Here is a 15677-nt window from a genome sequence, read left to right as displayed (position 1 = left end):
CTTATAGGGACCATGGTGCAGAGAAGTTCACCTCAATTTTGAATGATACACACACTACATTTTTGAAGGTATGGGAACCATGGATTGCGCATATTGACAATTTGAACCTGGACCGCTCCTTACATTCGACTTGATAAATTTCATGCAGCTTTTAGCTGTGCACATGTGGGTGTATCCTGTAGGATTCCCTCAACTTCCCTCTCCTCCTTTTCCCCAATCCCCTTCTTCCTTCATTTCTCTTTATGCTCTGTTCTCCTCTTTAATTTTGGGTCTCTCTGGCTTGATAAGTGGCACTTAGGTCATCTCCTCCTGTAGGTTGTGGGTTGTACTAGTCAATATGAGGTGCAGGCATCCGCAGTAGGGCTGTTCCCTTGGCATTTGCATGCCCACAATCTGGCTATATCCACTCTATAAGATGTTATGACATTGGCTTCTCTGTTTTGATTTTGCCTTCGATATATATTTGGCCTAGTTGTCCACTCTTTTTTCACTTCCTACAGCTTTTTGCACTGTTGTCTTGTGCTGTATACAAAAAACTGAAAAACCTTAACCTCCCTAGCTGTCTTATTATGTCCATATTTCTGTGCTCAAAGCGGTACATTTTTTTGCATGGAAATATGTATTTTTTTTATTGTAGGCCTGTAATTTGTAGGAATAACTCACTGAAATCTGTCCAAACAAGAGTCTAGTAAACATCCCGGGTATGTTACAATTTGAAACACGAAATCATAAATTATAATTTAATAAATAATCATAAAAAATAATAATATAATAATAATACATTTAATTCAATAATATAATCAAACCAAAACACTGAAATTTGAAATATAAGGAAGGTTCGCACATCACTGACCAAAGTCGCAAAATTGTTTTCAGTGTCTGATGAAGAATTTCCCCACGAATCATTATCACTCAATTCTGCAAGTGGTTCTAATTTACTATCGCTGTTCTCTAGCTGGTCTAAAACCGATTTTGACCTAAAGGGACACTTTTTGGATGCCATGGACTTTTCTCAGTTTCCAGGCAGAAAGAACAGGAAAAATGCAGGCAGGGCACAGGACAAAGCACTAGGGACAAAATGTACGTGAAATGCTTTGATACAGTAATGTTTTACTATGTGATTTTAGTGTATTTAGTGAATGTCACTTTTTGTCATTTTCAAATTTCCCGCCAGTTCCGTCCCCTGTACGTCCCGACGCTCGCAGGGGACAGAACCCAGATGACAGATGCCGGCAGCCGTCAGAGGACATTGCCGGCGACACTGCAGGAGGGACATCGCAGGAGCGCAGGACAAGGTAAGTGACCGGGGGATCCCGGAGCAGCGCCGCATGGTAAGCCCGAGTATAGCTCGGGGCTACCGCTTTTGGTGCTGAAACTTTACCCCGAGCTACACTCGGGAATACTGCCAGGGAGGTTAATAAACATTTGCAGGTTATTTCTAATATTATTAATAGTGATATAACATAGTCAAACCTCTCCCACTCTGTTCCTATCTGCCGCCACTTTATCATTTAATCCCTTCCACTGACACCACCAATGATGGAGCATTTTTTACACCACCACTGGTAGCCCAATTTTTTGCAGCAGCGCACTATGTACTCCCCTAGCAAATCCTGCTACTAAGCCACAACCATTCCCTCTATTTTGACACGTAACATGTACTACAAATAATACCACCATTTCATTAGCCCCCTTTCCCGCTCTCATGCTCAATGACTTCTAAAACTTCTTGGTATGATAATCAGTGATACAAAGAGAATATAAAAATGGCAGACTAAACATCAGTTCTTAGTAATGAGCTCAAAGCAACCTATTAACCCTTTAGTCATGCCCAAATGATTAAGACTGAATGGGTAAAACAATTTTGAGGAGGCATGCAAGATGTACTGTTTGTACAATAAAGCTTGGTGAAGGAATTTATATTACCAGTGTGGCAATCCTTTGTTCTTTAAATACTGTGAGTCTTGTTAGCCTTTAATATCAAACTGGAAGGATACTTGGGAAGGCACATGAGCCATTCCACAATGGTTTATTGTACAACATAAAAAGGTATTTTTATGCATGACCGATTGAAGTTTACTTACTTGCTATATTTATCATCATATTTACAGATATAGCTGAGATGAGCAGCAAATGCTTCTACTGCCAGGGGACAAGGAATCTCCCCACTTTTCCTTTTTATAATAACTCCTGTAAAGAGAAAGGAAGATAATGATAAAAATAATGGACATTGTAGTAACGGTGAACAAGGAAAGAAAAACTACTCTAAGGTAAAGACTTTTCAGGGTTTTCAGTCACCTGACAGCCAAACAGACTCTCTGCAAGTTTAGCACACAGTGATAAAAGGTGTTGCAATTTTTATTCTAGTGAGAGAAATCACCCTAAAAATGTCCCAATTTACACATTGTATCACCTTGTCAAAAGCAAATTGTCACAAAAGCAACTGAACTTTTGCAGCTTTTTGGGGTCTCTGTTGTCTTTGGCAATGTTATTCAATCTACAAGTTGCTGTTTTATTCAAAGTTTTGAAGTGGTGTTACAGTGACAATGTTTTTAGATTGGACCTGCAATGATTATATGTGACAAAGTCAGTTGGTTGACTTATCTGTGTGTAGAATATTGGTTTTGCAAGATGTGCAACTTACACATGATGCAAGTGAGTGGTGTGCAGTAGAGTGGTTCTGCAATGTGTATGTGGTTAGAACAGAAAATTGTTGGTGGGATGGAGGTTCTGAAGTGTGGAGGTGGGTCACATAGGGCAAGTTGGTAGTGGGGTAGCTTACAGACTTTCAAATAGCATGGATCACAGATCTGTAGTTTTGCTACTTTGGTAGCTTGCAGTTGTGTTGGTTGGTGGCTCCTAAATTAATACTGAAGTTTAGTGCCATTTTTTTTTACCAGCACCAGGGATGCTACTTACCAGAAATGAAGTGTGTCTCGTGCTGGTTTCTGCTGTTTATAGTAGAAATCATTAGTCTTCTTCCCTTGAATACTCCACAGCTGTGATCCTCCAGCTGTGGAAAGAGGCAAGTCCTCGAAACTCGTCAGCCTATTGAATGTCTACACTCCCTATTACGGACTGTTACTCAGCACGGTGTTGACCCAGCTGTTCTTTATGATGTGCCTTGACTATATTGTCATTTGTGAGTACAACACCTACTTTATTATTTATTATTTTTTATTAAACATTTTTTATGGTAATGCACTAGGCCTGTGCGCCCTCTGTTTGTTCTTTCCTTATTCAGTATATTTGGATTCCCCCGGTCTATTTGAGGGCAGCAAGGTGTGCATGTTCCAGGACATTCTTAATGTGGTTGTAGCCTGCATCGAGTCCATCCCCAAGCGCAGGAGCATTTGTGTTTGCTGACTCTTTGTGATAGATTGCCACCTGTGCAATACATTCACCCATGAAATTTCCTTGCTACTTCCACGGTCAACTGTTAGTGGTAATATAGCAAAGGGGAAGCAACTGGGAGCAACAGCAACTCAGCCACTAAGTGGTAGGCCACGTAAAATGACAGAGCGTGATCAGCACATGCTGAAGTGCACAGTGTGCAGAAGTCACCAACAGTCTGCAGAGTCAATAGTTAAAGACCTTCAAACCTGGTGCGGCCTTCAGATTTGTACAACAGTGCGTAGAGAGCTTCATGGAGCTGCATCCAAGCCTTACATCACCAAGTGCAATGCAAAGCGTAGGATGCAGTGGTGTAACGCACATTGCCACTGGACTCTTGAGCAGTGGAGATGTGTTCTCTGGAGTGACAAATCAAGTTGCTCTGTCTGGCAATAAGATGGACGTGTCTGGGTTTGGCCAGGAGAACGGTACTTGCCTGACTGCATTGTGCCAAGTGTAAAGTTTGGGGGGGGATTATGGTGTGGGGTTATTTTTCAGGGGTTGGGCTTGGCCCCTTAATTTCCAGGGCTGGGAACTCCTAAGGCGTCAGCATACCAAGACATTTTGGACAATTTCATGCTCTCAACTTTGTGGGAACAGTTTGGGGATGACTCCTTCCTGTTCCAACATGACTGCGCACCAGTGCACAAATCAAGGTCGATAAAGACATGAATGAGTGAATTTGGGGTGGAGAAACTTGACTGGCCTGCACAGAGTCCTGACCTCAACCTGATAGAACACCTTTGGGATGAATTAGAGTGGAGACTGCAAGCGAGGCCTTCTTTTCCGACATCAGTGCCTGAGCTGACAAATGCGCTTCTGGAAGAATGGTCAAACATTACCATAGACACTCTCCTAAACCTTGTGGACAGCCTTCCCAGAAGAAAGGAAGCTGTTATAGTTGCAAAGGGTGGGCCAACTCAATATTGAACCCTAGGGACTAAGACTGGAATGCCATTAAAGTTCATGTGGTGTATGTAGGTTTTGTGCTGCCCTAGGCAACACAAAAATTGTGCGCCCCCCCCAATGAGAGAGTGAGAGAGTTCAATATGTGTGTGTATATGATTCTCTCCCTCTCTCTCTCTTACCCCTCGCTTTCCTCTTGCCTCTCTCTCTTCCTCTTGCCTCTCTCTCTCACCCTCTTGCCTCTCTCTCTCTCTCCCTCTTGCCTCTCTCTCTGCCCCCTACTAGCACATAATCCCCCCCCCCTATTCCTCCTAGCAAATGCCACCCCCTGTTCCCAAAATACCCATTACACTTCCTAGAAAAAGTGGAGAGGAAAGAGCCAGGAGGAGGTGAGCTGTGTTGTGTTCTCTGGGCTCTCCCTATCTGTCGACCATGCAGCACATGAGACAGGATCACTGATAGATATTATGGGACTGTCCACGCGCGCACACACATACATAGTATGATTAACGCCCCCTACCCACATTTCCTGCTTCTTGGAGATGAGCAGCCCTTGGAGAAGGTAGGGGGTGGTAATCATAGTGGGTGTGTGTGTGTGTACAGTCCCATACGATCTGTTAGTGATCATGTCTTATGTGCTGCATGGACGAGCATTGTTCTGAAAGGAGGGAGAGCCCGGAGAGCAAAACACAGCTCACCTCCTCTCGGCTCTTTCCTCTCCACCACTTCTCCTCTCCCTGCTCCAGGCTTTCCCCTGGTCCAAGCTCTGAGTGCAGGTGGGCGGAAGGAGCTCAGTGGCCACTCAGGAACACAAGGGCACCCTCTCAATCCGGCCAGGTCTGCCTCTCCCTCCAGCAGCAGAAAGCCTGCAGGAGGGAGAGGGGGAGAGACCAGCTTTCAGCTGCTGAAGGGAGATATACACAGGGCATCATTCTGCAACTTCCCTCCCCCACCACACCGATCTTCCTGCAGACAGCAGTTCTGGGGGTACCCCTCAGATGGCGGTCCTGCATGACTCAGTCCGCTACTGCTCACCAGGTCCCTTCTTCCAGGGGGCGGTGCTACCCCCCTAAATATTTCCACCCTAGGCAAACGTCTTGTTTGCCTCGAGGTAAATACACCGCTGCAGACGCCCCAATACTTTTGGCAATATAGTGTATATTCAGTTGGATTTTTAGGTTTGTGAAAATGTGATTTTCACAATTCGAATAATGTCACAGCTGAAGCCAAACATTACATGACAGAAGACATGTTAGTCATGATACAGAAAATTCATCGGTTACACCGCTAGTCATCTGGGCTCCTAGTGAAAAGCATGGTGTAGCACTGGGTCCAAAATTACTGATAAAAGTACAAAAAGAGATGGAAACATGGGAACAAAAACAAAATTGGAAGATGTGTTTGGAGGTACTTCAAGTATCACTAAAAGGCATACATTTTTGTTTTGCTTTAGACAGAGTGGAGAAAGATTAGAACACTTGTCATGTTTTTACTGCTGTCTGTGTCCCCTAAGAAAAACTCACTCTCTCTATTTGTCATGCTTTCCATTGTTATTGAAAGTGAAAGTAAAACAAAATCTCAAGTTTTGGCTTTTCCCTAGAACAGTAATATAGGGGAACTCTTCCAATAGGGTTCTAGTGACCCTGGTGACAACCAGGGACTCCTTCACTTCGGAGGAATTTTGTCTCTTTTCCTCTTTTTGCCAAATTTCTTATTTTCCTATTTCCCAAATAGGACACAGACAGCAAAAAACTGACAGGCATTATAATCCTCTCTTATCTGTCCAAAATTAAGAAAAAAGGTTTTGCCTTTAGTTTTACTTTCTATTTCAGTCGTTTTTATTGAGGGTTTTTTTAAAGAAAAAGAGATGAATTACAGCAGTATGTTGCAGTACAAAAAAGAACAGAAAACACTCCATGGGGAAGATTAGCACAGAATCTGCAGGAGTACGTTCACGAGTACAGTAACACCTTTAGTTCTACTTTAAATGCCCTCTGAGATCCTGATGAGAGAATGGTCTAGTAGTGGTCAGAGAAATATAAAATTCTTGCCATAGTTTTAGTGAACTGGTAGGTTTACAGTTTACATACATCTCGAGTAGGCACCATTAAATGATTTTTTATTCTTTTATTGACTTTTAAATTGCTTAGAGTTACAAAACAGAGCCAATTGGGCATTCCCAAATAGTGGAAAAAGTATTTTTTTCATCAGTTCAATATTTTAATAGCTAAGTGTATTTAAATACATTAAACTATTAAAATATTGATAAATTACTCAATTAGCACACTCTAATTCTAAATCAATAAAGATATACCCAAAGAAAAATCACTCACTTTCACCCTTGAAAGCTAAACAAAAAATTATAAAGTTTTTTTCTTTCACAAATTACATTAATAAATTGAAAAAAGAATCATAAATAAATGCCCCCCTTGTCCTAGATCACCACAAGTGTAATTCCAAAAACTATAGTCCTTTTTTTCCTCCAGGATAAATGTCTCTCTTATTTCCAATCTTCGTGAAGTGTCCAATATTCATATACCTCAAAAAACAAAAAGGCTCAACATAGTGTGATATCCTGATAAAAAAGAAATAAAAATTGTGCCATTCATCGTGAATCACACCAAACACTTAACTTGTGCATAACACATGTGAAAAAAAAAAAAAAATTATTAATAAATCCTAAATTGTGAATACACTCTATCTGTGAACACTGCAATAAACAATAGTGATCCACTCAAGTGACAGGTGCTATCGCACTCTGTAAAAAACTTTGTGCTATTATTACAACCCACTTCACAAAACAAACAGCACTCCAACTCGCGTACTAGTGAATAATTACCCTAATAATGTCTCAAAAAGCTTGTCAAACACATAAGAGATGGCATCAAACTCCCGGGTCCAGATCAATCCTGGGATTCCTCCTCCACTCTCATTTAAAATCGCAGATATCAGTTCCCCACTGACGTTTTCCGGAAGTGCGGCCGTGGCCATTTTGGAAGTGGGAACATGCGGTGGTTCCCTTATGTTATGTGATCTGTAGATGTGTCTCTGTGATGGGGAACTGATATCTGCGATTTTAAATGAGAGTGGAGGAGAAATCCCAGGATTGATCTGGACCCAGGAGTTTGATGCCATCTCTTATGTGTTTGACAAGCTTTATGAGACATTATTAGGGTAATTATTCACTACTACACGAGTTGGAGTGCTGTTTGTTTTGTGCAGTGGGTTGTAATAATAGCAAAAAGTTTTTTACAGAGTGCGATAGTACCTGTCACTTGAGTGGATCACTATTGTTTATTGCAGTGTTCACAGATAGAGTGTATTCACAATTTAGGATGTATCAATAATTATTTATTTATATATTTATTTATTTTTTCCACATGTGTTATGCACAAGTTAAGTGTTTGGTGTGATTCACGATGAATGGCACAATTTTTATTTCTTTTTTATAAGGATATCACACTATGTTGAGCCTTTTTGTTTTTTGAGGTATATGAATATTGGACACTTCACGAAGATTGGAAATAAGAGAGACATTTATCCTGGAGGAAAAAAAGGACTATAGTTTTTGGAATTACACTTGTGGTGATCTAGGACAAGGGGGACATTTATTTATGATTCTTTTTTCAATTTATTAATGTAATTTGTGAAAGAAAAAGACTTTATAATTTTTTATTAAAATATTGAATTGATGAAAAAAATACTTTTTCCACTATTTATTTTAATCAATGAAAAAAAAAGCCATATATATATATATATATATATATATATATATATATATTTGACCAAACTTTTAACTATATACAGTATATGTGAAACTTGGGTTTTCCAAAATTCAGGTTGTAGTGCAGACATTTACTATGCAACCAGTCTTACTTTGAATAACAAATAACTTCTAATAATTAACTTCCATAGCCAAATTATTTAGCAGTCACTTGTCTGCTATCTAACTGCGTTGAGCACCATGGCTGTGGGTAGTGTGAAGCCAAAGCAGCCTATATTTTACCACGCCACTCAGCTGCTCTAAGAAGTATTGATAGTAATCCTCTCTACAGGAGCCACAGTCAATAAAGCATTTCAAAGTAGGCCAGCTGCAGTGGCTGCCTGTAATGTTATGGCCAGACAAAAGCACTTTGTAGCCACACTTTAAGTAGCTATGGCTTCCAGTTGTTCCCACGCATGTAGGAGAACATATGGGAAGGTGACAGTGTTTCCACTGCATTACAGTTCTTGCTTACCATTGTCACCTTATCACAGGAAACCCAAAGAGAGAGTTTAAACAGGCAGGATCAACTGGCATTTCTGTCAGCAATATTATACAATTACAGTACTATGCATGTAATAATTACCAATGTACTTCTATAATTTGGTCCCTTATTGTCTGCTAAATATGGCATTGAAAGTATTTTATTAAATGTGTTTGACAAGTTCAAAAAATAACTGCTGACCTTATGGAAACCTTGTGAGCAGATAGCTTCCTGCACTCTGAGCCTATGCTGACTGTTCTCAATCACATTGTTCTGTAAAAGATTACCGAATCATGCCCCTCTACATTATGGACAATAGGAACAGGATGGGGTTTCAGTCAGATTTTGTTTCTGTTGACCTGATATAGAAGAACGAGCGAGTCATCTGTCATCCTAGGCCTGGAAGTGTGTTACTGGCAGAATCACCAAGTAAAAATAAAGAAAATAAAATGAAAATAAATGCAGTCACTTCATCCAATGACTGGTAAGCTGAAATATTTTAACTGTTTGTTTTGGGGTTTAGATAAGCTTTATCAGCCAAAAATGGAGCAATTTAAAGGACTTGGATATTTGGGTTTACATACAGTTTACTAGTTTTTGATGAATAGTGAATTTTAAAAAATTATTTATTTCATCTTTTGCAGAAGTCATTGTCAACAACTATCCACATATCTTCTAATTCCAGTTTATTTACCCAACAAAATATTTCCATTTTTATACTAGCTGGGAACAAATACATATGCTATTTTTTTTGCTAGAAAAAGACTTACCTTTCTGAATGGGAGAGTAAGCATTACTCAGAAAGCGGAAATGCCCTTTATTGTACCAGCAAATAAGGGACATATTTCCTTTCATTCTTATTTCATAGTGTCCTCGTGATTTTGGTACCTCTGTGTTAGTCATCATTGATTGAGGTAGGCCAGTACAGTCACTTTTACGAGAGCTGAGCAATCCACAACAGTATATGCCTGTTAAAAAAATGATTTTTTTTTTAAGACTTTGGTAAAATGTATATGTTCTAGCAGGGTATACCTTATTGTATTTATAAAAAAAAATACACCAAAATGTTATAGTAGACTATATCTTTAAAATGAAATATTTCTGGATTTTAAGAAATATTAGATTGATAAAATTTATGCTATATCCATGACATTTTCCTTTATGGCTCTATAACCATAACCCTCATGCTTTCTATCAGTTTTGTCTCTTTGCATATGTCAATAACAATGACTCTCAGTATTCTTGCTGTATAGACTACATGCATTGTAATTTCTTAGCACAGACTCTCATTTATTAAGCAACATTGGGATTAACCAAATCTGTTGTATTTCAATAGTTAAAAAAGGAACAAATATAAATGTAGATGGATGGGCACAGAGCATGGAGAAGGAAGGAGGTCATAGGGGTAAACAGTTGTTAGATACTGAGTTTATGTGAAATCTCCATTAATGGATGTAAATAATGTTATAATTACAAGTATATTTTAGTTAGATGGAAATAGATAGACTCATTACATGCAAAGCAAGATAGTTCAAGCTGTGATTTGTCATAATTGTGATGATTATGGCTTACAGCTCATAAAAACCCCAAATCCACAATCTCAGAAAATTAGAATATTGTGAAAAGGTGCAATATTCTAGGCTCAAAGTGTCCCACTCTAATCAGCTAATTAAGCCATAACACCTGCAAAGGGTTCCTGAGCCTTTAAATGGTCTCTCAGTCTGGTTCAGTAGGAATCACAATCATGGGAAAGACTGCTGACCTGACAGTTGTGCAGAAAACCATCACTTACACCCTCCATAAGGAGGGAAAGCCTCAAAAGGTAATTGCAAAAGAAGTTGGATGTTCCCAAAGTGCTGTATCAAAGCACATTAATAAAAAGTTATGTGGAAGGGATAAGTGAGGAAGAAAAAGGTGCACAAGCAGCAGGGATGACCGCAGCCTGGAGAGGATTGTCAGGAAAAGGCCATTCAAAAGTGTTGGGGACTTTCACAAGGAGTGGACTGAGGCTGGAGTCAGTGCATCAAGAGCCGCCACACACAGACGGATCCTGGACATGGGATTCAAATTCATATTCCTCTTGTCAAGCCGCTCCTGAACAACAAACAACGTCAGAAGCGTCTTACCTGAGCTAAAGAAAAACAGACCTGGTCTGTTGCGCAGTGGTCCAAAGTCCTCTTTTCCATCTCATTTGGAAACAAAGGACCCAGAGTATGGAGGAAGAATGGAGAGGCACACACTGCAAGATGCTTAAAATCCAGTGTGAAGTTTCCACAGTCTGTGTTGATTTGGGGAGCCATGTCATCTGCTGGTGTTGGTCCACTGTGCTTCATTAAGTCCAGGGTCAATGCAACTGTCTACCAGTAGATTTTGGAGCACTTCATGCTTCCTTCCGCAGATGAGCTTTATGGGGATGCTGACTTCATTTTCCAGCAGGACTTGGCACCTGCCCACACTGCCAAAAGCACCAAAACCTGGTTCAATGACCATGGGATTACTGTGCTTGATTGGCCAGCAAACTCGCCTGACCTGAACCCCATAGAGAATCTATGGGGCATTGCCAAGAGAAAGATGAGACATGAGACCGAACAATGCAGAAGAGCTGAAGGCCGCTATTGAAGCATCCTGGTCTTCCATAACACCTCAGCAGTGCCACAGGCTGATAGCTTCCATGCCACGCCGCATTGAGGCAGTAATTGCTGCAAAAGGGGCCCAAACCAAGTACTGAGTACATATGCATGCTTATACTTTTCAGAGGTCCGATATTGTTCTATGTACAAACTTTGTTTTATTGATTGCATGTAATATTCTAATTTTATGAGATTGTGGATTTGGGGTTTTCATGAGCTGTAAGCCATAATCATCACAATTATGACAAATCATGGCTTGAACTATCTTGCTTTGCATGTAATGAGTCTATCTCATATATTAGTTTCACCTTTTAAGTTGCATTACTGAAATAAATGACCTTTTGCACGATATTCTAATTTTTCGAGTTTCACCTGTATATTGCAGATGGAACTACCTCTTTTGTGTAGTAACTCTCAGATCTAGCTGGATATATGTAAATACTCTTACAAGGATTAGGGTGTATTCACAAATACAGGTAACCTAGTCAACAAGTAATGAATTTAACACCGAATGCATGAGACAACTAAATAAAGAACAAAGGAGTTTAAAAGGCTAATTTCACATACTGTACAAAATGGGTATGACAGCAGAGCCATACCTAGGCAGTTTTTCTTCACCTTCTTGCAACTTTCTGTATTAGACCAGAATTATACTATTTACTGCAGGTCCAAGTAATTGCACTACAGACCAGATGGACCATTCTGCCTGGAGGATTAATGTATGTACTCGATCCAGTTTACTTTTGTATGGATCCTGTCTACTGAACCTGTTTCGCCTGTAAGTTATGTATCATATTGAAGGATTGTTGGATGTTTTGCTGCTGTACCCAATAAAAACTTAAGAGACCCATTTCACATGTAGGCAAATGGATAGGTGCAGTTGATAAAAAATATAAAACAGTGAGGGTTTGTCCCCTGAAATGCTCAACAACCCGCCTTGCTGCAATAATTTTATTAAATAGCACAGAATAAATGGAGGCTGCATCACACACACAAACACGCAATCCAGAGTTCAAAAACAGCAAGCAACTCAGAAAACCACTTAGCCATGCTCTGAAAGCGCACTTGGTATCTCCAAAGCTCTTTGATGTTAAAAATTAAGAATTTTTTCAAGAGCTTTAATTACGGTACATTTTTGCATGTTTTAGTTTGCATGAACTAGATTAGGACAAACGAAAACCTCTATGTGAACAGGACCTGATAACTACTATTACCTCACAAATGAAGAAATCTATTTTATTGTAGTCCTCTACAGCCTCACAAAGAAAATGTATGGAAAAGCTATAAAGTTGCCAAGAACAGTGCATCCACCAAAAAAAATACATGTACCGGTGTATACCTTGGTGTCAGTGAGGCAGATAATACAGATGCAAATGGATAGGCATAATAATCAAACAACTTACATTTAAAAAAAAACAAAAACTAAATGCACCTACAGTATATATTTGATTCAAAGTTGGTGAACCTAAAACTTGGTTTAAGCTTCGAGTTTCTTTCAAGAGCTACATTCCTAGCATGTGCCAGGCATCCTTTCTGCACAGGGCCTGTTTCAATAAGTATTTTATCAAACCTTAATGCCATATTTAAATAACTTTAAAATAAGTGAACCTAAGATAAGCTTTTTTCCTCTAGTGCTGTATGAACAGAATCTTGTTTTCTGTGATATTCAGTGCATGTATTTGCATATGTTAATATTATTTTAAGTCTATATTTAATTACTTTCTTCCTTCTGGCTTCTTGGCATGAATGCATTATGAACACTTTAGTGCACCTGCTGACTTAATCAGACTATTATGTCGGAGCTGGTAAAATGTATTTCTTTACATCTGCAACATTAAAGCACAAATTTATGCCCAATCAGGCTGATGATAGCCTACCAATAATAGCCACCAATTCTGCCTTAACATAGACACTGAGACTGATGTACTAAAGGAATTGGGAATGTTCCTATAATAAATCGTATGAAGATTCACTTTAATTACCCAGTCATGTGCAGATGCAAGAAGTAAACAGGGCTTTTCTTTTCACATGACTGAATAATAGAAAGGAATCTTCACACAGTTTATTGTGTGTGCATTCCCAACTCCTTTAAGAAAACTGTCTCGTTGTAAATATTTCTTCTGGATGATGAGCAGGACTTTGAAACCATGCAACAGCGTGCCCACTTGGGTATTTACAAAGTTTCGGTTTCCTGCTTGGAGCAAAACACAGTTATGATATCTAACTCACCCACAGTTAATGACATTTTTGTAGAAGCAGAAACTTTCATTTTCTCTAGTTGAGCTGCTTAATAACAAATGTATTTAGGGCAGTTCAGTTTATTTAATTGTAGTGTTCTTTTTATTGTTTTTTTATTGATTCTGTACTTTTATTTTACACTTTTACACAATTTTTTTTTGCAAAAGAAAACAGATAAAATAATGATGCTAATATGGTGACTTTTTAGCACAAGAACAGGTCTATAATAGTTGAATAGAGAATCCATAAACATCATGAGCCTTTTAACACCCATTACATTCTTGAAAATGACAAAAAGAAGAATTCCTCCTAAATTTGATTTTTGCCAAAATTGTGGGGAAATTACAACAATTCACTTATTTCTATTTATAGGTGTTTCAGTGCACCAGAAGTTTAATGCTTCATAAATATGACAAAACAGCTGGTGCACAGACACCCAAAAGGGACATACAGATTTCATTATGCAATTTCATAATATATTTATAAATATGTCCCTTTCTGAATCCCTTTTCTGTTTGTAATAAATAATTATTAATGTCTAAACTGAAGTTAAATCAGGTAAACTTTGTGATTCTGTAATTTGAATTAACATGTTTTACATAACGCAGTCTATTTATCAAGCCTTTAAAATATCGTTAACAGATTTTTTTATCGCTTTAATTTTCTAGCTCTCCAGGCATTTATTTTCTCCATTTTTTTTTTTAGTTTTTTTGATCACCTGTTCCAGTCTCAGCTTGTGTTGTAGATTGCACTTTTGGTTGCTGGGGCTCTCCCTCATTTTACAAGTAGTTGTAACAATCCGCTGTTGCTTTTGAACAAAAACGGGAGCCTTTGACCATGGGGAGTCTTGGTGTGGTGAAAAACACAAACCCATGGCAAACATCCCCAATGCCTATGATTGTCTCCAAGTGACTTTGTACAATGACACCACTTGCACACAGTTTTTGAAAGAGCTCAACAGGAAGGTTGTTTCAAACATCTTGAAGAACTACCCACAGAATGTTTGTGGATGTAGGCTGCCTCAAATCCTTCTGTCCCTTCATGTAGACAGAAAGACTTGATGACGTTGGATTAGGACTCTGTGGGGACCAAACCATCACTTTCAGGACTCCTTGTTCTGCTTTACGGTGAAGTTACTGTAGTTCCTAATGACATTGGCTGTATGTTTGGGGATGTTGTCCTGCCACAGAATAAATTTGTGGCCAATCACAGGCCTCTCTGATGGTATGGCATGATATATTTCTCAGCATTGAGAAGACAATTAATCCTGACCAAATCGCCAACTGCATTTGCAGCAATGCAGATCCGAACTTGCAAGGAACCTCCATGCTTTATTGTTGCCTGCAGACACTCATTATTGTACTGCTGTACAGCCCTTTGCGACCAAACTGTCTCCTGCTACAGCCAAATAGTTAACTATTTGACTTCTCAGTCTAGAGCACCTGCTGCCATTTTTCTGCACCCCAGTTTCTATGTTTTTCTACATACTGTAGTTGCGTCACTGAGCCTTGTTTCCAAGTCAGAGGTATGGCTTTCTGGCCACAATTCTTCGATGAAGACCACTTCTGGCTAGACCTCTCTGGACAGTAGATAGGTATACATGGTTCCTACTGGATTACACAAGTTCTATGCTAATGGAACTGCTGGACATCTTCCAATGTTGAAGGGAAGTAAGCATGATGTGTCTTTCATCTGATGCATTAGGTTTCCTTGGGCAATCACTGTATTTACAGTCCTCAATGCTGAGAAATGCAGGCAGATACTTATCCATCATGCCATACTATCCAGGAGGTATGTGATTGGCCCAAAATTTATTCTGAAGAAGGACAACGACCCCAAACATACAGCCAATGTAATTACTACTGTATAATAATACTGTATAATAATAAATACTGTATAATAATTACTACTTCCAGTCAGGGCCATATCTGGCACTTTTTGTTCCCATGTAACAATCAGGTTTTTTTTCTAGAAAATTACTTAGAATCCCAAACATTATATATTTTATTAAAGCAGAGGCCCTAGAGAATAAACTGGTTGGTTTTGGAATTTTTTTATGTCACACGGTATTTGCGTGGCAGTTTTCCAAATGCAATTTTATAGGAAAAAATACACTTTTTTGATTTTTTTTGCAAAAAAACACAATGCATAACCCATTTTTTGTGAAATATAAAAGATGATGTTACACCCAGTAAATAGATACCAAATGTCTCATGCTTTAAAATTGTACATACCCGTGCAATGACGACAAACTATGTACATT

At 39.0% G+C, this 15677-nt stretch overlaps 1 protein-coding gene across 1 annotated transcript in view; it reads right to left on the bottom strand.

Annotated features, from left to right (window-relative positions):
- The window catches only part of PGBD5 (piggyBac transposable element derived 5), a 151725-nt gene that overhangs the window by 12842 nt on the left and 123206 nt on the right, over window positions 1-15677 (bottom strand). Inside the window, exons 5-6 of the mRNA XM_089668556.1 lie at window positions 9317-9514; window positions 2085-2190 (exon numbers count right to left, since the gene is read on the bottom strand). Of these exons, the coding sequence (XP_089524682.1) occupies window positions 2085-2190; window positions 9317-9514 (304 nt within the window). The remainder of the gene's footprint in view (window positions 1-2084; window positions 2191-9316; window positions 9515-15677) is intronic.

The sequence above is a fragment of the Staurois parvus genome, unplaced genomic scaffold, assembly GCF_062004578.1.
Source record: "Staurois parvus isolate SC_StPar_1 unplaced genomic scaffold, SC_StPar_1.0 ptg000059l, whole genome shotgun sequence".
Taxonomy (NCBI): Eukaryota; Metazoa; Chordata; class Amphibia; order Anura; family Ranidae; genus Staurois; species Staurois parvus.
This window is presented reverse-complemented; position numbering and strand designations above follow the sequence as displayed.